The 26,768-nt window shown below is 41.9% G+C and overlaps 1 protein-coding gene across 2 annotated transcripts in view; it reads right to left on the bottom strand.

Annotated features, from left to right (window-relative positions):
• smap1 (small ArfGAP 1) overlaps window positions 1–26,768 on the bottom strand; it is a 313,504-nt gene that overhangs the window by 175,767 nt on the left and 110,969 nt on the right. Inside the window, exons 5-6 of one of the 2 annotated variants that reach the window (XM_085996577.1) lie at window positions 18,105–18,182; window positions 17,183–17,263 (exon numbers count right to left, since the gene is read on the bottom strand). In XM_085996577.1, the coding sequence (XP_085852703.1) occupies window positions 17,183–17,263; window positions 18,105–18,182 (159 nt within the window). The remainder of the gene's footprint in view (window positions 1–17,182; window positions 17,264–18,104; window positions 18,183–26,768) is intronic. The other variant, XM_085996578.1, reaches the window with a different exon arrangement.

The following is a 26,768-nucleotide window of genomic DNA, read 5'->3' as shown; positions in this document are numbered from 1 at the left end:
AGTTGTACAGGGCCTTCGTGAGACCGCACCTTGAGTATTGTGTGCAGTTTTGGTCGCCTTATCTGAGGAAGGATGTTCTTGCCATGGAAGGAGTGCAGCAAAGATTCACCAGGCTGATACCTGGGATGGCAGGAATGACGTATGAGGAGAGATTGTGTCGATTGGGCTTATGCTCACTGGAGTTTAGAAGATTGAGAGGGGATCTCATCGAAACCTATAAAATTCTGTCAGGCCTGGACAGACTAGATGCAGGAAGGATGTTCCCGATGGCCGGGGAGTCCAGAACCGGGGTCATAGTCTAAGGATAAGGGGTAAGCCATTTAGGACTGAGATGAGGAGGAATTTCTTCACCCAGAGAGTGGAGAACCTGTGGAACTCTCTGCCACAGAGGGCGGTGAAGGCCAGTTCATTAAATATATTCAAGAAGGAGTTGGATATATTTCTTAAGGCTAAAGGGATCAAGGGATATGGGGAGAAGGCAAGGACAGGGTACTGAATTTGGATGATCAGCCATGATCTCATTGAATGGTGGAGCAGGCTCGAGGGGCCGAATGGCCTACTCCTATCTTCTATGTTTCTATCTTTTGCAGGTTTTCACTAAAATAGATCTCGTGGCTCAATTAAGTGTAAGAGTTAAACGGAATTAAATATTACAGGGAAAAAAATGATTACAAACAAGGACATTGAAAGAAAAAAGGAACCCTGGGAAAGACCACATGGCAGCATACAGTCCAGGGCAGAAAAGAGGAAGACAAAAGGAAACCAGAGAGAGAAAAGAAATTCAGCGAGGAGTGAAAAGTAGAAACAAATCAGACTTTTCACAGCTAAAGCTAATAACCAATAGAAAAGTGGGCATACAAAAAAGAACCAAAACAAAGAAAAGGTATAGTAAAGCAGAAAATGGCAGAATTAACAAAAGAGGCAACAAAAGCAAAGACAAAAAGATTATGAAGGGAAACATTTTTTTTTTTTTTTTTTTTTATAAAAGGTGTAATGGAGTGGTTACCTCATCATATCAATATATAAATCAGTGCCCTTCAAATGACTTTCTTTATACTGTACATCAGTTTCTGCCATCAATAACAACCTGCTCCTCCAAGTCTGCACGCGCAGAGAGTTTTATTAAAAATGGTATGTGTAACAAAAATGTATTTTAGTCTGTATTGACTTATTGATTTGAATTTCTTATTACTAGTAACAGTACACAGGGTTAATTATTGTTTATGGGGCTGTTTCTGCAAGATACAGAAAATACACATTTTGTTCAGGCAGCAAAGATCAATAAAGCTGCATCTTGGTTCCTGTCCGAAAAGGTGGCTTTAATTTTTCTAACAGAAAAAAACTTGAAGAACTTGGATTTATATAGTGCCTTTCACGACCTCAGGACGTCCCAATGTGCTTTACAGTCAATTAAGTACTTTTTAGTGTACTGTTGTAATGTAGGAAATATGTAGAGCAAGCTCCTACAAACAGCAACGCGATAATGACCAGATAATCTCTTTTAATGATGTTGGTTGAGGGATAAATATTGGCCAGGACACCGGGGAAAACTCTCATCTGAAAGACGGCACAAGTGTCAGCCCAGATTTGCGCTTAAGTCGCTGGAACCCACAACCTTCTGACTCAGAGGCGAGAGTGCTACCAACTGAGGCATCACAAACAGTAAAATGAATACACATTGTACCTGTTTATGGTATCTCTGATGGCTGGATGGACACAGTGCTAAATTCCAACTATTAGATATTTTAAACTGGGGGGACAAGCATCCTAGATAACAAAGAATTGCTTATCTAATATATTTGCAGGAAATGCATATATTTTGTGAATGACCTTTGTTTCAGTACACTTTGAAAATTTTTTGAATAATATCAATTGTGGCTCAAGTTTCTCTCAGAAGTCAATCTAGTCTGTAAACTAGCAAAGCAACTGAGCCAGTTTGACTCTGGTAGTGGTTCATCATGCAAGAAATTAATATCCATTTTCAACACCAAATGTTTATTGAAAGATGGCTCGGGAAGCATCTCACTGCACAGAGATTTTTCTTGACCCCCTTATCCCTAGTGGCACCGCCTTGACAAAAATTTGCTTATTCACACGAGATGGGAATGAACCAGTAATTTGCTAATCTGCAAGGTTCAGGCAATGAATTTACCCACTGAGCAACCAAGGAAGTTCTATCCTGAGGGCTCTAATTGAATTATGGGGAAAGAAAATGATTCTATTCTTTCATGTCACAGTGTGCATTTCGAGGCACGAGTATCCACCTATTCACGGGCACACTCCTGCCCTTCAGTTACAATGAAAGCCGCCACAAAACTGGTTTTGAGTAAAATCTTTTTTGTTTGATTGTTCCCTCCACTACAAAAAAGTGAAAAAGGACTTATAATGCACCATGGAAGTGCATGCAACAATCTTCTTGTTAGGAGAGAGACGGTATAGCAGTGAAAAGAACACGACAGTAATACACAAGAGAAAGAGCCACAGACACATGAATAGTGAGATTTGTCTCAAGCAAATAGGGCTCGACACTCTCCTTTGAGGGAGGTGGTAATTGAGTGTCCCTCTTTATGAAGCTTGAAAATGTCTTAAATCTGAAGTAAGACTTTCAGATTTAAGGCACATTGAATGACGCTTGGTGAAAGTCTAATGTAGACACCACAGAGTTAAAAAATAAATTACAAGATGAGTTTCATAATATTTAATTGCATCAGTAATCCTTGCAGGATTGAGAACTTTTAGCTGTTTGACTGATCTATACATTCACATCAAAGAGCGATTGGAAGATTGCACAGCTGTGAGAAGAAACTGTTGTTTAAGAGGCTTTAAAAAGCACTTACTCAAAAAAAAAGGGTTCATTTTTTGTAGATTGTAGAGCAAAGCAAACTGCAATGCATCATATAATACAACACATTGGGGTTCCTTCAATCCAGTGGGAAATTCATTGAAATCCTATAAATAAATCATTTCTCAAGTATTTGGATTCTTGAACTGCCTTAAGCTTTCAGGCAGTAAAGATCAAGAAGCATGCATAGAACAGTTTTATTACACAACTTTTGTCTGACATGAGATGGCATAAACAATTATCGATCCACAACAACTCTCCAATTGAGTATACTGGGATTTTTATTATGCAGCATTAGTTACAGTATTGATCTTGATCCCAGCATGTTCAATGTGGATTGGACATGTTTATATTTTTCAAACAATACCCGAGGATCTCTAGTGTCGTTGCTCAGAGAGTCAACGAGAGTTCACCATTTTATTACAGGAGCACTGTTACATGTAACCGTGTGTTATGGTGTAGTTGATCTCCTGTGGCACACATGTCTCCCTTTTTCCCCCCCACTGATTCTTTTTGTGCCCTTACTCGGTCCCTCTTCCATCTCTCTGCATGGTACTCAACTTTTTTCATTGTTGTGTGCATCTGAGCTTTTCCCTGCCTCTTTCTAAAAATGCTTGCTCTCTTTTGTAGGTCTCTAACACCTTTGCATGGTTCTTGCATGTTGCTTTATCTGATGTACTGAATATCTATCTCTTACCATCTTTACAGTGTAGGATACACAGCTAGGTGCTATGCGACATGTACCAATTTGGAGAAGAGGGGAGAAGGTCAAGCAAAGGGGAGTGGAAAAAAAAGATAGCAAGAGATAAAAAGGAGTGAACAGTCAGCAGAGGGAGGGGATGGAAAGGAGGAAGACAGACAAGAATTATGGGGCTTGCAAGTCCAGGAGAAGGGGGAAAAAAATGAAGCCTGCTGCTGCAATAAGAGGGGAAAAGAGAGATTGGAATCAGTCTTCGGGTGCAGGAAAAGATCCGTCAGCCTTGCTAGCTCTGGCTTTGGGGTTGAAGTGAAAGGAGTGGGGGAAGCGGGATGGGTTGGTGAGCATTGGGTGGGGAGAAGAAACAGAAGATAGTGGCTTGGAAGGTGGGATCTTGAAAGAACGGAAAAAAGAGATGTGGTCAGCAAGCCATGAGAAGGAGTCTATTAGCTCTGGGTTAGGGGTTGGTGGAGGCAAGAGTAAAATATTGGATCATGAGCCAGTGGGAAGCGAGGAGAACAATGGGGTTTGCAAGTCCTAAAGAAGCAAGGGAAAGTAAGAGATGATGTTTGCGAGCCATGGGGGGGAGGGGAGCAGGAGGTTAATAGGATGGGGTCTGTGAAGCCTGAGGGAAAGATGGGACCGAAGAACTGGGATGTGGGGGCAGGAATAGGAGAAAACAGAGTCCAGTCCTAGAGTACAAGACGAGATCTATGTGCAGACATACCTAATTACGTAGCATGAGCACAAGCCACGGCAACAAAGCAGATGCAATGACAGAGTGCGAGGGGAGATAGCAGGAGGTGGCATTGGGAAGGGGTGAGAAATGGCTGGATTAAATTGGAGCATCTGTTGAAAGAGGACCAAGTTATTGCACGTACTGTGACCCCAATAATAGAAAAGCCCATGCTGTACAAGTTAAGGCCCAGGAAATGAACAAAACACTCAAATTTCAGGCCCCAACAGAAGCCAGAGCTCGAAAGGCAAACCTTATTGGCCATGCAGTTGATAGTGAGGAAGACTGCAGGAAGATATCAATGGACTGGTCAGGTGGGCAGAAGAGTGGCAAACGGAATTCAATCCAGAGAAGCATGAGGTACAGCATTTGGGGAGGGCCAACAAGGCAAGGAAATACACAATAAATGGTAGGATACCAAGAAGTGTAGAGGAACAGAGGGACCTTGGACTGCATGGGAGGGAAAGTAGTGAGTGAGGAGGACATAAAAAACCTGCAAGGGGACATAGAAAGGCTAAGTAAGTGGGCAGAGATTTGGCAGATGGAATACAATACTGGAAAGTGTGAGGTTATGCACTTTGGCAGGAAAAATCGTAGAGCAAGTTATTATCTTAATGGCAAGAAACTGGAAAGTACTGAAGTACAAAGGGATCTGGGGGTCCTGGTGCACGAAACTCAAAAGGTTAGTATGCAGGTGCAGCAAGTGATTAAGAAGGCCAATGGAATGTTGGCTTTCATTGCTAGGGGGATAGAATATAAAAATAGGGAGGTATTGCTTCAGTTGTACAAGGTATTGGTGAGACCGCACCTGGAATACTGCGTACAGTTTTGGTGTCCATACTTAAGAAAGGACATACTTGCTCTCGAGTCAGTACAAAGAAGGTTCACTCGGTTAATCCCGGGGATGAGGGGATGGACATATGAGGAGAGGTTGAGTAGATTGGGATTCTACTCATTGGAGTTCAGACGAATGAGAGGCGATCTTATTGAAACATAAGATTGTGAAGGGGTTGGATCGGGTGGATGCGGGGAGGATGTTCCCGATGATGGGTGAAACTAGAACTAGGGGGCATAGTCTTAGAATAAGGGGCTGCTCTTTCAAAACTGAGATGAGGAGGAACTACTTCACTCAGAGGGTGGTAGGTCCATGGAATATGCTGCCCCAAAAAGCTGTAGAAGCTACATCATTACATAAATTTAAAACAGAAATAGACAGTTTCCTAGAAGTAAAGGGAATTAAGGGTTACGGGGAGCGGGCAGGAATTTGGACATGAGTCTAGGTTCGGATCGGACATGGCCCTGTGGGTAGCGGAGCGGGCCCAGGGGCCGTGTAGCCTGATCCTGCTCCTATTTCGTGTGTCTAATTCTGTTAGATTCAGGAGATGGTTCTGTGATAGTAGATTGGCGGTTAGGATCAGATCAGCCATGATCTTATTGAATGGCGGAGCAGGCTCGAGGGGCCGATTGGCCTACTCCTGCTCCTATTTCTTATGTTCTTATGTCCACAGATCCCTGAAGGTAGCAGGACAGGTAGATAAGGTGGTTAAGAAGGCATACGGATACTTTCCTTTATTAGCTGAGGCATAAGAGCAGGGAGGTTATGCTTGAACTGTATAAAATGCTAGGTAGGCTGCAGCAAGAGCACTGCATACAGCTCTGGTCACCACATTACAAGAAAGATGTGATTGCATGAGAAATGGCATGGGAGATTTACAGGGATGTTGGCAGGACTGGAGAATATTAGCTATGAGGAAAGATTGGATAGGCTAGGGTTGTTTGGAACAGAGGAGGCCGAGGGGAGACGTGATTGAGGTGTATAAAATTATGATGGGCCTAGATAGGAAGGACCTATTTCCCTGAGCAGAGGGGTCAACAATCATGGGGCATAGATTTAAAGTAATCGGTCGAAGGATCAGAGGGAGGTTGAGGAGAATCTTTTTCACCCAGAGGGTGGTGGGGGTCTGGAACTCACTGCCTGAAAGGGTGGTAGAGGCAGAAACCCTCATTGCATTTAAAAAGTACTTGTATATGCACTGGAAGTGCCGTAAACCTACAAGGCTACGGACCAAGAGCTGGAAAGTGGGATTAGGCTGGATAGCTGTTTTTCAGCCGGCCGAGTGGCCTCTTTGTGCTGTAAACTTCTATGATTTTTATCTTAACCTTCTCGGCTCTAGTGAAGTAGTCGCGACTTCTCGTCTCGCACCATGACTGTAACCCCTGGAATATCCTAGTGAATCTATGCTGCAGCTTTCTCATGGTTTTATATCCTTCCCATCATGGGGTGGCCAAAAGTGCACACAATACTCAATTGCAGCCCAAGATCTTGCAAGAGCACTTCTTTGCTTTTGTATTCTACACCCCTAGAAAAAAGGGTTCACCTACCTTTTAAAAAAAAATACCAGCTAATTACATGTGCTGCCACCTTATGACTGGCATACCTGCTCAAAGTTGCTCTGCCCCTTTACTCTTTAAAAAAAAAAAAAAAAAAAATATTTAAGGTGCACTTGCTTTCCCTAGTCTTACTCACAAAATGAATTACTTCGTATTTTTCTACGTTGAATTGCATCTGCCACCTGTCTGCACATCCTGCTAGCCTATGTCATCCTGTAGTCTTTCACAAGTCTCATTGCAATGTGCCATACCGTTCATTTGTGTCATCAGCAAATTTCAGTATTGTTCCCTCAATTCCCAAATCCAGATCATTTATGTACATAATAAATGAGTCTCTCCAACAGACCCCTGGTGCAATACAACTTTCCATTCTAAAAAAATTTGTTTTTACTGTTTCTTGCTGTTCAACCATCCCTCTATCCATGTGGCCACGTTCCTCTGAATTCCATGTGCCACTATTTTTGCTATTAAGTTTTTTTTAATGTGGTAAGTCATCAAATGCTTTGAAAATCTATATAATCCATATTCATATTCCTTCATCTGTCGTTTCTTCAAAGAATTTCCCCAAGATTGGTCAAGCACAGCCTGCCTTTTAGAAATCGTTGCTGACTGGCCTCGGTCAACTCCTGTTTCTCCGCTTGCTTAGAAATGTAATCAAAAGCTACACTCTAGGTCCCAGATTACACATGAGCAACAAGATCTAGTCAGCTTTAAATTGACTTTTCACTAATTTAAATATATGGCCTCTGGTCCAATTGGCCTGATTTGCCTTGAAGTCGAATCCTGTGTATACACCTTATTTTTCAATACTTTTTGTATATTTCAATGAAGTCTATCTTTATTTTTCTCTCTAAACTAAGGTTTAAGCTCCTGCTGCCTCGTAAATCCTTTATACTTGAAATCATTCATGTTGCTCTTCTCTGCAGCCTGTCCTCTCAAATCTTGTGGCTGTTCTCTGCACTGCCTCCAGTGCTTGAAAGTCTTCCCAGAACTGGCCAATATCCAGGGTGAGGTCTGACCAAACTGCAAGGTTTTATCACAATTTTCTTTAACTCTTATTCTGTTTTGGTTATGTAGATCAACGTTCTATGAGCTTTACTGATTGTTATTCTGCATTGGTTCAATGTAGAGTGTAGAACGACTCCCAGGTCTCTCTCTCAACTCCATCCTCAGCTATTTCAACACCATTCATGGTGTATGTTCCTGGCCTACTTTTCCTTCCTGTTCACGATACTTTACACTTATCTTCAGTTAAAAAAAAGTCATATATCATTGTTCTGCCCACATTACATATTTTGCGCAACTCATTCTGTAATTCCTGATTTCATTGCCCGTCCTAGTTGGGCATCAGTTTATTTTTTATATAAAACACATACAAAATGGCTCCAGAGTTGTTAGAAAGACTTCAGAAATTTGCCCCATAAACCCACCTAGTGGTCAGGGCCTGCAACAACACAGTCATATGACGATGCAAAATCGATGGGAAAAGTTGACATAGCACTTTATAATGGTAAATGTTAACATGAAATTATGACCCAAAATTGGGACAACAGGAAGTAAGGTTTGTGGAAGGGAAGTGTAAATCATATGCAAGATTTTTAATGTATTGATATAGAACAGAATACAGACAATGGAGTGAAATGGGTAACTTTAAAGAAAAGACAATTGTGTTGAGGGTTACTAACATAAATGCTTAATTCATTAATTTGAAATCCCCCCCACTGCTATTTTAGTGTTAACCCATGTTTAAAAATCAGGTTAAAATCTCAGGCAAAATAGCAGACAGAATTTCAAATTGCAAAAATCAGTGACATTATCTCCATTCACCTCCTCTTCCCCATCACAAAGAAACCTGATCTATCTAGTTCAATTGGTTTTCATACACAATGAGCAGCAGGTTTCAACTTAATATGGGGAAAACTATAACTACCCCCAGAAAGCTACTAAGGAACATAGCCAATATAACACATTAGGATACCAAAAAATTATGAGGTGGACCCACAAGTCTCTACATCATCGCTGACATCAAAGGGCCATCCAATAACTAAGCTGCTTGGGACAAGCATTTCATAAAAGATTACTTTCAATAAATCTGCTATTCACTTTGACTTACCTGCATTAGAAATATTCTTTATATACTTGAATAAGCATTCAACAAATGAGAACTACCATTGATCCTACAGTGTGCTTGAGAGTCCCACAGCATTAAAAATTCATACCTGCTCAACAAACAGATCTTATTGTCTGAGCTCTAGCTGTAACACCTTATTCGATCATGCATATTTTATACTAGTGGCCAATGTACAATCAGCAGTTCCAGGTAGCAAGAATTTGAGAATATCGCTGACTCATTCAGTTTCTTTAAGTATCAAGACAAAACGATAAAAATAAGATTCTATATTTTTTGAATATATCCTGCCTTTCTATTTCTTCATCCCAAGCCTTTGAAGAATGTAATCACCCTCAGCAATTTCATTTAAAATCACTTTCACTGGTGTAATTTGTGATCTAAATTTGTAATTAAAAAGAAAAACACAGCTCATTGTAATAATAGCTACTGTCAAACAGCAGGCCAGGACTAATTTATATAGCTCGGAGCTGCCAATTCAGAGGTGTTAAACATATAGGAGGTCAGGTTAGACTACGCATGAATAGACAATTTAAAAAAAATCTTGGAATGTAACGTTGATGTATCATGCAGTTAGTTTAAAAATAAAAAAATTACAGGTTTGAAATTAAAAGGTCTCGGCTTCACTTTTGGACAATCAGCTTTTTGTAATTCAAGTTCTTTCCCCTCCTCCCTGACGAGACATTTCTAAAACTCTCTTGTCACTTTTTTTTTTTTAAGTACATCTAAAATAATAGTTGCACAGGAATCCAATAAATTTAAGGACCAACAAAAGAAACCTGGGGGATAGTGCTCCCCCTAGTGGCAATTAACAGCATAATGCACTCCTAACCTGCGGTATCAAGGCCACTGCCAGAGTCCAGACTCGTGGCATGTGCAGCAGCATTTGTCAAGTGGAACTGCTGGAGAAAGGGGCTGATTGATTTGAATTCCTTCAGAGTTTGGTAGCAGCCCTACAAGGCACATTCCTCTGGCATGTGGAAGTGACAATTGGACTGGCTGGTGGTTCACAATGCTAAAAGGGGTTTTGGGCAGGGCTGCTATTTTGCCATAACATGGCTGAGCACAACCACTGTTGAACTCATGCTACAGGTAGACTACCTTTTATCCGAACTTCCGAAAACCGAAACCCTCTAAAAACCGAAGGTTTTTTCGTTCAGCGTAAGTCGTGCGCACGACCCCGACCCCGACCCCCGCCGCCGACCCCGACTCCCGCCGACAAATTTCCCAGTCTTATAAAATACCTTCCGAAATTTTCCGAAAACCGAAACACGGCTGGTCCCGAGGTTTTCGGATAAAGGATAGTCTACCTGTATCTGTGATCTGCAGGTTTACCATACTGTACGGTTTAATGACTAAACATCTGTCATGCCCAGGGGGAAAATAACATTTTAAAACACAAGGAACACAAAAATCTTGAAACAAATCACTCATTTGATATTGAAAAGTAAGAGGAAAACATGCAATGCCTCACAGGAAGCCTGTACTTGCATGGGACACTAGGACCTGGATCCAGTCAAGCTGAGGGGAAGAAAGGGCATGAAAGAAATGCGGAGAGGGCGTGCAAGAGGAACAAAGAGTCGATCCACAGAAGTCGCAGGGCATGTACATCAGATTGTTTTATAGCTGCCCAATCCAAATCTTCTGCCCAGCCAACTCTCACATTAAACAACTTGGAGCCTTTTCCATAGAACATGACTGATGTAGCTAGACATGCCATTTGCTAGTTAAAGGTCATCTCGTTCAGGATCAAATAGGTTATCAGCATCAAGCCCTTTTTGTATATTCCAACTTCAGACAATATTCCTCAGAGGATGGTTTATTTCTTGGACCCAGTAATACTGCCTGTCCTTCTCCATCCACAAACCATAATCTAATCCAAAACTCTGCACATATCCTATCCTGCTTGCTCATTGGCCTTCGGTGATCTACAGTGACTCCTGATCCCACAACACCTCCAATTTTAAAATTCTCATCCTTCTGTTTAAATTCCTCCATGTCCTTGCCTCTTTTGAGTTTTATTAACCTCTTAAAAAAAAACCTCCCTCCACCAAACTTCCATAACTCTGACTGAAGTATCTTGTACATGCCCTGCCATTGCTGATCATGCCTTCAGCCATCAAGGGGGCACACTCTCGAATTGCCTCCTTAAACCTGCCTCTCTACCTCCTTCACTTTATAGAGTCAGAGTTATACAGCACAGAAAGAGGCCCTTCGGCCCATCAAGCCCCGTCTATTCTAATCCCATTTTCCAGCGCTTGGTCCATAGCCTTGTATGCTATGGTGTTTCAAGTGCTCATCTAAATGCTTCTTGAATGTTGTGAGGGTTCCTGCCTCTACCACCCTTTCAGGCAGTGAGTTCAAGATTCCAACCACCCTCTGGGTGAAAAGGTTTTTCCTCAAATCCCCTCTAAACCTCCTGCCCCTTACCTTGAAACTATGCCCCCTGGTTATTGACCCCTCTACGAAGGGGAAAAGTTCCTTTCTATCTACCCTATCTATGCCCCTCATAATTTTGTACACCTCAATCAGGTTCCCCCTCAGCCTTCTCTGCTCTAAGGAAAACCCCAGCCTGTCCAGTCTCTCTTCATAGCTGAAATGCTCCAGCCCAGGTAACATCCTGGTGACTCTCCTCTGCACCATCTCTAATGCAATCACATCCTTCCTATTGTGTGGTGACCAAAACTGCACACAGTATTCCAGCTGTGGCCTAACTACTGTTTTGTACAGCTCCATCATAACCTCCCTGCTCTTATATTCTATGCCTCGGCTAATGAAGGCAAGTATCCCATATGCCTTTTTAACCACCTTTTCTACCTGTCCTGCTGCCTTCAGGGATCTATGTACATGCACACCAAGGTCCCTCTGATCCTCCCTAGGGTCCTATCATTCATTGTGTATTCCCTTGCCTTGTTAGTCCTCCCAAAATGCATCACCACACACTTTTCAGAGTTAAATTCCATTTGCCACTGTTCTGCCCATCTGACCAACCCGTCTATATCGCCCTGTAGCCTGAGGCTTCCCTCCTCGCTATTTACATCACCAATTTTTGTGTCATCTGCGAACTTACTGATCATACCTCCTACATTTATATCTAAATCATGAATGTACACTGCAAACAGCAAGGGACCCCAGCACCGGTCCCTGCGGTACACCACTGGACACAGGCTTCCAGTCACAAAAACAACCTTCGACCATCACCCCCTGCCTCCTGCCACTAAGCCAATTTTGGACCCAATGTGCCAAATTGTCCTGGATCCTATGGGCTCTTACCTTCTTGACCAGTCGGGACTTTGTCAAAAGCCTTACTGAAGTCCACGTAGACTACATTAACTGCGCTACCTTCATCCACACACCTAGTCACCCCCTCGAAAAATTCAATAAAATTGGTTAGACATGATCTCCCCCTGACAAAGCCATGCTGACTATCCTTGATTAATCCTTGCCTCGCCAAGTGGAGACTAATTCTGTCCCTCAAAATTTTTTCCAATAATTTCCCTACCACTGATGTTAGGCTCACTGGCCTGTAATTCTCTGGTTTATTCCTACTACCCTTCTTGAATAATGGTACTACGTTAGCTGTCCTCCAGTCCTCTGGCACCTCCCCTGTGGCCAGAGAGGTTCTGAAAATGTGTGTCAGAGCCCCTGCAATCTCCTCCCTTGCCTCACACAGCAGCCTGGGATACATCTCGTCTGGGCCTGGGGATTTATCCACTTTTAAGCCCACTAAAACCGCTAGTACCTCCTCCCTCTCAATGCTAATTTGTTCAAGTATATCACAATCCCCCTGCCTGATTTCTATGCCTACATCGACCTTCTCCATAGTGAACACAGATGCAAAATATTCATTTAAAACCTCACCTACACCTTCCGGCTCTACACACAGATTGCCACTTTGGTCCCTAATGGGCCCTACTCTTTCCCTGGTTATCCTCTTGCCCTTAATATACTTATAAAACACCATGGGATTTTCCTTTATTTTGCCCGCAGTGTTTTATCATGCCCCCTCTTCACTCTCCTAATTTCTTTAAGTACCCCCCTGCAATTTATATACGTCTCTCGGGCTTCCACTGTTTAGTCCTTTGTCTCCCTTATTTCCTAATCCATTTTTGTATATCCCTTAACATCCTGGGTTCCCTGGACTTGTTGGTCCCTCCCTTGACCTTTACATGAACATGTTGGCGCTGTACTCTCTCTATTTCCTTTCTGAATGATTCCCACTGCTCTGATGTGGATTTTCCTACAAGTAGCTGATCCCAGTCCACTTTGGCCAGATCCTGCCTGATCATATTAAAATCGGCCTTCTCCCAATTTAGAACATTTACTTCCGGTCCATCTCTGTCCTTTTCCATGACTACCTTAAATCTCACCGAATTATGGTCACTGTCACCAAAATGCTCTCCTACTGACACTTCTACCACTTGCCCAGCTACATTCCCTAGAATTAGGTCCAGTACCGACCCTCTCTTGTAGGACTTTCGACATGCTGGCTCAAAAAACTCTCCTGGATGCACTAAGAATTCCGCACCCTCCAAGCCTTTCACACTGACTATCCCAGTTAATATTGGGGAAGTTGAAATCCCCTATTATTATTACCCTATTATTTCTACATTTCTGAGATTTGCCTACATACCTGTTCTTCTATCTCCCCGACGACTGTTTGGAGGCCTATAGTACACTCCCAAAGTGCTTGCCCCCTTTTTGTTTTTAAGTTCTACCCATATGGCCTCATTAGAGGAACCTGCTAAGATATCATCCCTCCTTACTGCAGTAATCGACTCCTTGATTAATATTGCGACACCCCCTCCTCTTTTACACCCCCTCTGTCTCGCCTGAAGATTCTATACCCCGGAATGTTGAGCTGCCAGTCCTGCCCCTCCCTCAACCATGTCTCTGTGATAGCAACAATATCATACTCCCATATGTTCATCAACACCTTCAATTCATCTGCCTTACTCGCAAGACTCCTTGCATTAAAATAAATGCCATCCAGCCTTGCCATACTCCCTTGTGCCGTTACATATTTGCTCTGCCTGCCAGATGGACTTGTTTTTTCCTCTAAATTTGGCTGTGCATCACCCCCTACTATAGCTCCACTCCGTATCCCACCCCCCTGCCAAGTTAGTTTAAACCCCGCCCAACAGCACTAGCAAATCTCACTGCAAGGATGTTGGTCCCGTTCCGGTTCAGGTGCAACCCGTCCGACTTGTACAGGTCCCACCTTCCCCAGAAACAGACCCAGTGATCCAGGAAACTAAAGCCCTCCCTCCTGCACCAATTCTTTAACCACGCATTCATCTGCTCCCTCCTCCTATTCGTATACTCACTAGCACGTGGCACCGGGAGTAATCCAGAGATTACAACCTTTGAGGTCCTGCTTTTTAATCTGCTACCTAAATTCTTGTTGCAGGACCTCATCCCTCTTTTTACCTATGTCGGTACCATGTGAACCATGACCTCTGCCTGTTCGCCCTCCCCTTGCCCCACTTTCTTTAAGACCCTGTTTAAAACCTACCTTTGATCAAGTACATCTCCTAACCTCTCCTTTGGCTAGGGACCCATTTTCCCTTATGCTTATGAAAAGAAAGAGCTTGCATTTATATAGCACCTTTCACAACTTCGGGATGCCCCAAAGCGCTTTACAGCCAATGAAGTACTTTTGTCGTTTAATCACTACTATAATGTAGGAAAAGCAAGAGTCAACCCCAAGTGAGACTTGAACCCAGAACCTTCTGACTCAGATGCGAGTGTGCTACCAACTGAACCACAGCTGAGTGTACTAACAAATTCACAGTAAAACACAGCTTTGAAATGTGATTTCTCAGCATTCAAATTTGTCAGAGGTCATTTCTTTTCCCCAAAGTTTTTTTTTGGGGGGGGGGGGGGGGGGGGGGAAGCCTACACTTCATATGGCTTGCAGCCAGGTCCAAGAATTGAAGTAGTGAATGCCACGAGAACCAACAAAATCACCTGCAGGTCTTAGACCAGTGAGAGTGGAAACAGGAGGCCACATGTTAGTATCAGTGCCGGTGACATTTCAACTGTTTCAGTATGCCAAGCATGCGCTCTCCAAAAACCAGAGGGCCAGACCCTTACTGTCAAGAATGCAGAATTTTGCATCAAGAAAACAACACTTATGCTTCAAATTAGATTTACAAGGTGGAAGGTAAAGGGTACAATCTAAAAGGAAAAGATAATTTAGGTAGTGGAAATCAAAGCCTGTAGAAGTTGAGTCAATTGAAATTTTCAGGACTAAAATGGATAGATTTTTGTTAGATAAAGGTATCAAGGGATATGGAGAAAAGGTGTACCGTGTACAGTTTTGGTCTCCTTACCCAAGGAAGGATGGTGGTGCAGTGAAGGTCCACTAGATTGATTCCTGGGGTGAGATGGCTGTCCTATTAGGCTAATCGAGTAGAATGGGCCTATATTCTCTGGAGTTTAGAAGAATGCAAGTTGATCGCATTGAAATGTATAAAATTCTTGGGGGGCTTGACAGGGTAGGTGCTGAGAGGCTGCTTCCCCTGGCTGGAAAGTCTAGAACCAGGGGGCAGAGTCTCAGGATAAGGGGTGGCCATTTAGGTCTGAAATGAGGAGAATTTTTTTCACTCAGAGGGTGGTGAATCTTTGCAATTCTCTACCCCAGAGGGCTGTGGATGCTCAGTCGTTGAGTATATTCAAGACTGAGATCGATAGATTTTTGGGCACCAAAGGAGTCAAGGAATATGGGGATAGGGCGGGTAAGTGGAGTTGATGTAAAAGTTCAGCCATGATCTTACTGAATGGCGGAGCAGGCTCAATGGGCCATATAGCCTACTCCTGCTCCTATTTATGTTCTTCTGTAGGTGGGTAAATTGAGTTGAGGTACAGATCAGGCATGATCTAATAGTATGTCAGAACAGGCTCAAGGGACAGAATGGCCTACTCCTTTAACTATGTTGCATTTTTTTTTCATGAACAATTTTTACAAAGCAGAAAACCCCATACCTTATTGATTCATTTCAGCCCCACCTATCTACCTGCACACCACATCCCTCACACCTTTCCTCACTGTAAACATTGGCTTTTTTCTTGAACTGATTACTACCATTTACTTCAATGTTCTTCCCTGGTTAACAGATTCTACAACCCTAATAACCCTCAGGTAAGTAAGTTCTTCTTCACTGCTCTTCTGATTCCCAGTTTGTTTATTTTTAAATTTATGTCCCCTAGCACTCGATCAACGAGTCTCATTTCTTCAGGCATTAATTGTTGTTGGTGATTTTAAAAATGGCAAATTTAAATTTATTGTTTTTTTTAAACTGTTCCTTTCTGATTTTTTCATCTCTCTCAATCCAATCTTTCTTTCCCCCTCTTTCTGTACCTAATTTGACATGGAATTTGCATTCTAATTTATACTGCCTTCTCAGTCCTTCCGCTGTGTGTTTCTCAATCCTTCAATGATTGGTTAAGGAGATACACAGTTGCTTGTCCTGTTCACTCATGTCCAAGATGCCCAGTTTACTCTGCTCCGCCTTTATCAGCTCGCACTCACAGCGACTTAGTGGGCAAAAATGTTTTGAAACAAAGGGTGCAGTAGCAAGTCTAAATAGCAGCAGATGCTGTTAGGTGCCCTACTACAGTAAACTCTGGCCCAATATCTTGTGGCTCGGTTTCAAATCTCATTTGATAATCGTTCCTGTGAAGCATCTTGGGACATTTCACTACGTTAAAGGTGCTGTATAAATGTAAATTGTTATGGTTCCACAGATGTCCTCCACTGCCTCACCCTGCTGACTATTATTCAAGTGTGACCTTCCTTAGGTGAAGAGTGGCAAGCTGTTTCCTATAAATGGCTGCACAGTTAGGCTCTTCTGTCAGTACATCCACCCACACTTCTGGTTTTGGGGGGGGGGGGGGGGGGGGGCGGGTAACTGGATAGCCATCAGGGGCTGGAACTTGTGTCAATTTGCTCTTCCAGAGTGATTGAAGTTAACTGCAGCTCCCCTACCATTGCCTCAGCTGATATCAGCTAACTCAGTAGACTAGAGATTGACCCTGGGACTGTCCTATTTGGTGTTATTCAGTTACTCATAGCCATTAGGGATCCAGCATTAGCATTCCATTTAACACCCAATTCCTTGAGATTACAAATTTTTATACTTGAATAGCTAACTCAATGACAGGCAACAGTAAAAATCATGACAGCGTTTACCTGTACTGTGATGAAAATGACACAGGTCTTCTGACTTCTTCCCAAAACTAAGTTTGCCAGTTTATGAACGTGATGCATCTACACAAATATACATCTTTATCCCCTTCTAATTTGGCAATTGACACACAATACCAACACCTGCACTTTTAAGAGTAACATTTGCCATTCAAAAATAGATCAATTATTGAACTCACCATTTTTACTTTGTCAAAAGCAACAGGTTTCTCTTGGTCTTTTCCCCTCTTCTTTTCATCTTTCCTTTTGTCCTTTTCTCTCTACAAGGATAAAATTGCACTGTTATAACCTATTTATAATCAAAAAATAACTCCAAGCTCAAAAAAATTAGTGCCTATTTGTTGCCACTTGCGTAAAATAACACCATCATTCATATATAAATATAGCATAAAACTGATCATGTGTTATTTCCTCGAGATTAAATGATGTTTAAACAGCTTATTTTTCATTCACTTTAACGGAGAGTGGAGGCAACAACTCTTATTGGCAACATGGCAACCTTTGGCAAACAGTTCCACCAGGTTATTCTTATTTATTTTCTATGGAGTGCTAGCATGCAGGTTTGGACCAGCAACTCTTAGCATGGAGACCAAAGCTTCCACATTCACTTACGGTACAGTAAATTTTATATCTCCTCCATCTAATGACTGGCTTAGAGCAACATTGGCAGAGGCCATGGGAGCCTCCCTCCCCCAATGCCCCATCAATGTCTACATTCCAGTAATGCAACAACACAACAATAAAGTTGAAGGTTTCAAGAATTTCTGCTGGATTGTTGATTTGTTTAAACACCAAATGAAATAGCAGACAGACGCACTTATCTTTGGTGAATGACCACTTGGTAAAATAATGGCCATTGACTATCACAGATCTAAAATTTTAAAGTAAAAAATGTCAGTGCGATGTAGTTTACAAAACAGATCAGCAGGTTCTCTCCAGAAACTTGGGTCTCCTACCAAAAGTCTGTCCGTGTGATTTGCATTCCTACCACGGCTTGCTAATGAAACATTTATTAACAAAAGCTATTGGAAGATCATGCACTGCAGAGTGCAACATCACATTCAGTGTGCATCACGACTTGATAGTTCTGTAAGGTAATACCTCCAGTTTGCTCTTCTCAGCAGCATTTGATAAAGAGGGAGATGATGGCAAGGGCGCAGCAACATCAGAGGAGGTTATCTGCACAGAACAGATGAAAGGAACAAGCAGATGCACATGAAGAAATAAGTTAGAAGCAGAAAACAAGCATTAGCATAAATTTTAGAATATATAAAACGACCTACAAGTTGAAATGTCAACAACCAATTTCAGTGGCCAATGAAATAAAGTAACGTGGTCAGCCAGTTTTGTGGGGTATCAAGATAAATTGCACAACCACATAATTCAGGAATACAAACTTGTGACTACTGTAATTTCAACTCCTTTAAAGAGAAAATATTGTAATATCGTACACGGTCCAGAAGTCTATTTGATTACATCTCAAACTGTCAATACCATATCAAAAGCTCTTTGCTCATGTAAGCAAAATGTAGGATAATTTCAGATTAAGCTCCTTTATATTAGGTGGATGTTATCCATGATTATATGTTTGCTATAATCGTGGGCAACATCCACACATACATAAAATGACTTCTTTTCCTTGCATGAATGTTTTTAATCACATATTCAAAGGACAGAAGGAGCTCCTCACATCTAATACTACAAAGTCTGAATTTCAGCTAGGGAGCTTTAGGCTACAAAACGATGAACCTCCTTCCCTCATGTTATCAGTGCTGCCTATAAGGAAAACTGTTAAAAAAAGCCATTATTGCACAGCCCATTACACAGTGTCAACAAACCTATTACTTAGCTGATAAATTCAGCAATGATCCTCCACTTTAAAAAGAGCTCTGTCAATGTGTTTTCTTTAGCGTTATTTTAGAGCACCCTAGACACTGCTCCAGTTGCACAAATAGCACTTTAAAAACTTTTTGTAATAGGAACCAGCTAACATGAATGCAGTAGCCTTTAGGACATGATCTTTCACTTGGAAATTGCCAAGTTCAAGACACTACAAATTAGGTAAATTACATGGCTGCCACAGGCCAGAATATCTAATCACTACTGCAACATTACAACAGTGACTACACAAGAACTTCATTGGCTGTAGAGTGCTTTGATCCAAGTTTACTACTACTAAAAAATACAGTATCACCAGTTTAATAGGTGATTTTTCCAGTGGCCTGGTTCAAATATTTCTATGAATACAGAATCAATTTCCTATTAACCTGCCTGTGTGCACATTGGACCCAAAAGAAGGGCTCAAGTTTGATAGACTTGTTGCCGAAGGAACATTGATTTCTGTCAGACCATTACAGGATGATTAGAGTACTCGCCTCCAATGCAGAGACAATGGGATTGAATAATATCTGAACTCAGGTAATCTACAGCCAAATTAGTATCTGTGGAGAAAAAAGTGTTAACATTTTGGCCATACAACAGTTCTAACGAAGGGTTGTATGCCCAGAATTTATCTGCTTGGTGTAATGGAGTTGCTGTGTGTTACTGTGTTTTCTGCTTGATTTCTAGCACTTCAGTTTTTTGCTTTTTTTTTTTTTTTTTAAATTTGTACTCCATTTCCTAGCTAGGTATCCTGCCTCAGAGCATCTTGTGGAGCACAGCATTCCATCTTGAGTAGGGAAATCAAAAAGTAGACAAGCCTAGCTTGCTCAGCAAAAGCATAGCTCAGTTGGCCAATATACTGAAGTACTGTTTAACCTTCCCTTCCTGGCACCCAATGCTAACCGACATTGCAAACGGTTCCATCTCTCGAGAACCCAAGGTAAATGTGGCTGGCAGAAATGTCATGCTTTGGCAAGAAGCATTTTAATGCATCAATTGATGCCTCAGTCAGAAGGTTGAGGGTTCAAGTCCCACTCCAGAGACTTGAGCACAAAAATCTAGGCTGACACTCCAGTGCAATACTGAGGGAGTACTGCACTGTCGGAGGTGCAGTCTTTCAGATGAGACGTAAAACCGAGGCCCAGTCTGCTCTCAGGTGGACGTAAAAGGTCCATCTCATGGCACTATTTCGAAGCAGAGCAGGGGAGTTATCCCTGGTGTCCTGGCCAATATTTATCCCTCAATCAACATCACTAATAAAACAGATTATCTGGTCATCATCACATTGATGTTTGTGGGAGCTTGCTGTGCGCAAATTGGCTGCCACATTTCCTACATTGCAACAGTGACTACACTTCAAAAAAGTACTTCATTGCTGTGAAGTGCTTTGGGACATCCAGTGGTCGTGAAAGGCATGATATAAATGCAAGTCAGTCTTTCTTTCAATTGTGTCCATCAGCAACTGTGAATGGAATAAGGCATTTTGCACAGCATCAACTTCCTATACCAAAGTTGGCATCATCAATGCACTCTCCCAACTGTGGAGGCACTTCTATGCTTTGATGCAGGTAATGGAATGTCAGTGCAGAACTACTAGATAACAGTCCAGTCAAAAATGTTTTATATAAAATTGTCAGCATTTTGTGCTGTTTTTGCTTGCTTTATAAGTCTATTGAAACTACATTATCTTAATATGCAAGAGCTGACGATATCAGATCTCACTCGAATTTGGACAACCAGATACATTTAGTGGGTGCAAAATATCAGAAAATTACCAGCTAATGACACCTCTACAAATTTACTTAAGGTAAAAACAAGTTACCTGACTTTGCAATAGGATTTATATCATGTACGTTAGGAGGACATTATAACAGTCACACTGAGAAACACATCAGATTGAAAAATGCTGTGAAGTTGCAAATGCATTCCTCAGAAACTGAAATTAATCACTAAGGTATATTAAGCATGAAAAATGACCGAACTCTGCAGGAGAAGGAACTTTTTGATATTCATGAACTCTTCAGTAGAATTTGTTTTAAATTTTGTTGAAGATATTTCACTGCTAAGCAATACAATTTTCCTACCAACATTCAATACCTCATTTATAACCAGAATGATCCATAATCTACTAAAACTAAGTTAAGAGCTACAGTGGGAGATACCAGACAGAAACTGGAGAGTGATGCAGTAAGAACAAAACAAAGGAAGTACAGTATAAGTTTAAAGATAATAAGAGTGGGGGTGTGCCCATGTCAATAAGCATCGCTTTGTGATGAGGAAGTTTGTTCACAAATTGCTACGGCTTCTATTCTGGGCCCAATTTGCATTATGGGAGATTTCAACTTTCCTTGTACTTCATGGCCTGATGGTGAACCATCTAGTGTAGTGGGGAGAGTAGTGCAGGGGTTCTCAACCTTTTTGCTTCTGAGGCCCCCCTTCCCGTGTACTAAAAATTCTATTGACCCCCGTAACACATTTTTTCTGTATAAAAAAATACAACCAGTCCGAAAGAAATCTGTTGGATCAGAGTGCACTGGAAAATGGGCGCTCTTGCATGCATCAGAGTGGTAATGCCTGTGCTGTCCGAGGCATTGCTGCCTTGCCGTTGTAACAGAACATGAAGAGTTCGTGGGAGGTCCACTGTAGCCAATGTTTAACATGTCCCAGAAATCCTCACGACACCACCACCTGCCAGGTGCTCGATTGCTCCCAGCACACCTGTGTGTCACGTCACAAAACAATGTGCGTTCTGATTAGACAACGTTACTGTCTATCAAAGGAAAGGTCGGACCTTTCAGCCCCTCCCCCTTTACTGTTTAGGCTCTGGGGTTTTTGTTACACCAGGCCAATTTACAGGAAACTTTCTGGTACCCGGCACTGATGGGACAGAGCTATTGCCATTCCATCAAAACTGCCGGAGAAACCAGCGTTAATGTTAAAACATCCGGAGCTTCTGAGCTCCGTGTGAAGCAACAAACCCTGTTGCTTAGCAACAGCTTCAAAACAGTCGGCGTAGCTTGCAAGCATCTCTGTAGCTAAGCAACAGCTTCAGCTAGACCTTGCAGAGCCACAACTGGAGAAAAAAAGCAACGAGAAGTTAAAAAAAAACTTCTGAACCAACTCCTGAATTTTGCCAGTGGATAGAGCTTTCCGGACCGAAAGTTTCCTGTATATTTAAAACCGCTTTAGTGTCAGTTTATTTTTAAATAAGTTTAATTTCACTCAAAGCCCGTTCTCAGTGTGTTATTTTTAATACTCTTAGTCCATCTCTCCTGCTGCGGCTGGCAGTTGGTGAGGTCCCAGCGGTGCTGCTTCCCCTCATAACAACTGACAACAGCCGGGGAGGGTGCGGGCGGCCTACTGTGAGTCAGTGAGTGAGGGAGGTGCAGAACAGGCCGGTCTCCACCGTGAGGCTCGGCTTCAGCAGCGCATTGCTGATAGAAGCATACACTAAAGCGGTGCTGCTATCGCAGGGGAGGAGGCAGTTTGCATCCAGCGAGTGGAACCTTCGCAAACAGTGCAGGGACGGGTCCTTCTCACACTTCACCACCCACCCCTATTGCAGACCCCTTAAAATCATCTTGTGGCCCCCCAGTTGAGAACTCCTGGAGTAGTGGACAACATCAATGATTGTTTCCTTACACAACTATGTTGGTGAAACGACTAGGGATAGACAAATTCTAGACTTTTTTTTTTTTAAAGCAGTGACCCTCGTGCTGTATAAAACCTCCACGTGGGTGAACACCTGGCCAGTTCAGAGCATATCATTAGGTTTAATTTTATTGACCACTCTAAGGCTGCAGTCTTGGATGAGGGCCCAGATTTTAAGAGGGATAAAAGTTTATTAAAATGGCCAAAAATCTGGCCAACCTGATTTGGAAACCTAACTATAAAGGCAACCAAATTTGAGGACAAATGTTTTCTATTTAAAACGATTCTCAACAGTATGCCCCAATGGTATAATAAAACTATTATAGTTGATGAGAAATGTACAGAAGCAAATCAGATTGAAGCAGAAGGTATTCTACGCGCTTAAGGAACCCGACTCAGAAGAACAGGGATGAGTATCGCCTGCAATTGACACACAAAAACAGCCATAAGAGCAGCCATCTCTGGAAAAGAAGATGGTGCACAATTGTGGCAGTAAAAGCAAATGCTTTTTCAGCTATGTCAGGGCTCAGAAGACCATTAAGGATCATACAAGGCCCATGAAAAATGCTGTAGGACAGTTTAAGGCAGAGCTACTAAATGACTATTTTGTATCAGTCTGCACTCCTGTAGATGATGTTTATGGACTACCATGTATTGAATAGCATTAATATTAAAATAAATAGTAATGTTATTTTGGATAGAATAGGAAAGCTCAAAATTCATAGGGCTCCAGGTCCAGATAATATCCACCCAAGGGGAGGGTGATGAGGGATGGGCAGGTGCTCTGTGAGCCCCTTGCCCGTAAGTCAATAATTCAAGAGAGTCAGGGACAGTTCCCTTAGACTGGAAGCAAGCTTGTGTAGTTCCTGTTTTCAAAAAGGGGACAAATCAGAGCCTGGGGAGAGAAGAAAGAGTCTAGTCATGATGCTCCAGCCATCATGAGTATGGGGCAGGCTAGATAGACGAGCTTGTCATTTTCATATGTCATGCATATAACTGTTCTTTTCCCACTGTTCTGTGCACTTCAACTTCACTTCAATGACAGAAAAGACCAAATTATAATCTAAAATATCGTAGTGTGCCCGAGATTTCTATGCACAAAAGCAAGGGTAAAATTCCTAATGTAAGGCTTGCGACGAGTCAAGAGCTTGCAATGCACGATGCTTTGTTTGGTATACCCGTGCACAGCTGCCTTGCAGCAGGAACAGGGTGGGGTTATGGCTGAATCTGCCTAAATTAAATTTCACTCAGGACTCCTGAAGCATAGAGAGAAGACTTCCAGCTCATCAGTGGAAACCGAATATAAGCCCAAATTCCAGACATGACAGGATTGTGAGCCGGGCGACTGACAGGTTCACAATGTTTGGATGTCATCTCTGCAATGAAATGGAATCAAATCTGATTTTATTCCCTCTAGAATTACCATACTGTAGCAAATACTATATAACACTTCAATTTATGAAAGGAATCTCTTTTTGGAAAAGCAGTTAAGATTAGGTCTTTCCAACTTACACTTCACTCAAATTTATACACACATGTAGCAGCTATAATTGATCAGGGTGACTTTTTTTTTTTAAAACAGCATTATCCTCCACCTACTATTTTCCCCCTAATTTATTTTTCACCATCACATTGAGAATATTTCTTTCTTGCATCTCAACACTGCCAAATTCAGTTTTTGCTTTCAAATGCAGCATGAACTAGTAAAATGCTTCACAGAAAAATCAATCCTGTCTCACAATATTCTGTGCAGCATGTTCTAACACAGGCGTAAAGAACAGGATGTCGATTTCTGAGGCCATCTGAAAAAATTCAACCCCATTTCCTTCAGATCATTCTTTTTTCCCCAAAAGTTAACTAGTCATTTGATTAGATAAATATATACCTAAATCCAAATGTAAAATTCCCATCTTATTTTTCATTTAAGATACAAAAAGGTAGAGGGGTGAATTGTGTATACACAAAGCCCTTGCATTAACTAAACAACATGAATTTATGGCTAGTGGCCAGCCAATGAGACACTAAATAATTAACTTGATGTCACACTATATGCACACAGGGAAGCATCCAGAATGATTGGCTTGGGTAATCAATTGAGAAAAAGTAGTGTAAACTCGACCATTCCTAGTGCAATATATTTGTCAGCCTCTTTTCGCTCATTAGAATCTGAATTATGGTTTGGCCTAATTTTGCAATAACCTCATGTACATAGCCAAAATCATGTCCAACTCATTCCTGAACCATGGGTTATTTTGTCAGATGTGTAAAAGTTTTTTTCCATTTCAGCAATCTTCCTTATTCTTTTCTCCTCAGTTCACCTCTCTCCCTCCTTCCCCAGTTTCACACTGAAAGACACTCCGTTCCCCATCAGGATGTGTTGGCATAGTTGATAATAAAGGAACAGACCAACATATGATGGATGGATCAAGCACAGAATTAAATAAGCTATCCATGTTGATGCAAATTTCACAAAGAATTTAAGAAATCCAAGGGGCAAAATGTCATATACAAATTCACTTTAGAGCAGAGAAGGTTAAGAGATTTGAGAGCTGTTCAAAATCAAGTAGGGTTTTTAATAGAGTGAATAAGGAGAAACTGCTTCCAGTGGCAGGAAAGTTGATAATCAGAGGACACAGATTTAAGGTAATTAGCAAAAGAACAAGAAGCAACATGAGAAACTTTTTTTTTTTTAAAACACACAGCGAGTTGTGATCTGGAAGGGTGGTGGAAGCAGATTCAATGATAACTTTCAAATACAGGTAGACTATCCTTTATCCGAACTTCCGAAAACCGAAAACCTCTAAAAACCAAAAGTTTTTTCGTTCAGCGTAAGTCGTGCGCACGACGTGACCAGAGTGGCGCACGACTTACGGAGCAGGGCAGAGGGTCACAGAGTTCCCTCCTGGGTAGGAGATTGCAGGCCTAGCCGGGCAGTGTGAAAGAGGTACCGGGAGAGTGAACCTGACAATACAGCGGCCCGTCCGATATTCTTTTCTCCACCCCCCCCCCCCCCCCACCCAACCCGTCCGATATTCTTTTCTCCCCCCGACCCGGCCCCCCGACCAGTCCGATATTCTTTTCTTCCCCCCCCCCCCGACCCCCCGCCGACCCCCCCCCGCCCTCGCCGACCCCCACCCGATAAATTTCCCAATACCTTCTCAAATCCGAAAAATTCCGAAAACCGAAACTCAGCTGGTCCCAAGGTTTTCGGATAAAGGAGTCTACCTGTAAAGTGATTTTTTTTTTATTTTTATAAACAAAGCTATGGGGAAAGAGCGTGGGAGTGGGATTAATTGGATAGCTCTACCAAAGAGCTGGCAAAGGCATGATGGGCCAGATGGCCGCCTTCTGTGCTATATCATTCTATGATTACATATTCAGGACTGCTACTTCAATTTGTTGATTATTGATTCAGTTCAATGCACAATGACTGAAGCCTAACATTTAGCTAGATTAAGTTTTCCTCAGAAACACCCCATATTATAGTCCTATATTCACACCTCTCTGGCATAATATAGCTCTCACCATGACAAACAGCAAGTTCTTTTCAATGGAAATCTTGAGCCACAGTAGCATTGTTTAGCCACAATACCTGAAGATAACATCCAGAAATTCACTGTGCATGGTATTATTTAGATATCTGTTTACACTGAATCCAACTCCTTGGGCCAACTCATCATGCATCGGTGGGAAAGTAATTTGTACATGGCCATTGGCTACACACTTTGGCTTCCTCCGAAAATGGAGCAGCACTCTACATATTACATAACATTTAGTACATACTGGTACATATGGAGTGATGCCTCAGGAGAAATTTGAAGCATGCAATGTTAACAAGTATATCTCACTGGCACAATTGAAGGGCATTAAGGACCATGTCCCCATGCATTGATGCTCAAGATGACACACAAAAGATTCAAGGCACATGCTGCACCTATCTAAGGTTCCATTACTGAAGAGGGGAGACAGTGGAAATATACAGCTAATTCAGCTCCATGCTCCCAGGACCAGATACTCCAATATCAGTGATATCAGGTGACCACAAGACATTGCATTACACACTTCAGCATTTGATTGGGAAGAATATTATGCCTGCACTTTGTTAAATTAATCCAGATAACCGCAAGATAAATCTTTGCTAACTAAATCAAGGATCACACAAGAGAAAATAGAGTGGTTTACATAATTCATTGTGGTTTGCTGCATTAGGAATGAACTCCTGTAAGAATACAT

This window comes from Somniosus microcephalus, chromosome 9 (genome assembly GCF_052327205.1).
Source record: "Somniosus microcephalus isolate GS21.2 chromosome 9, FLI_Smic_1.0, whole genome shotgun sequence".
Classification (NCBI taxonomy): Eukaryota; Metazoa; Chordata; class Chondrichthyes; order Squaliformes; family Somniosidae; genus Somniosus; species Somniosus microcephalus.
Note: the sequence above shows the minus strand (reverse complement) of the source record. Positions and strands in the feature narration are given on the sequence as shown.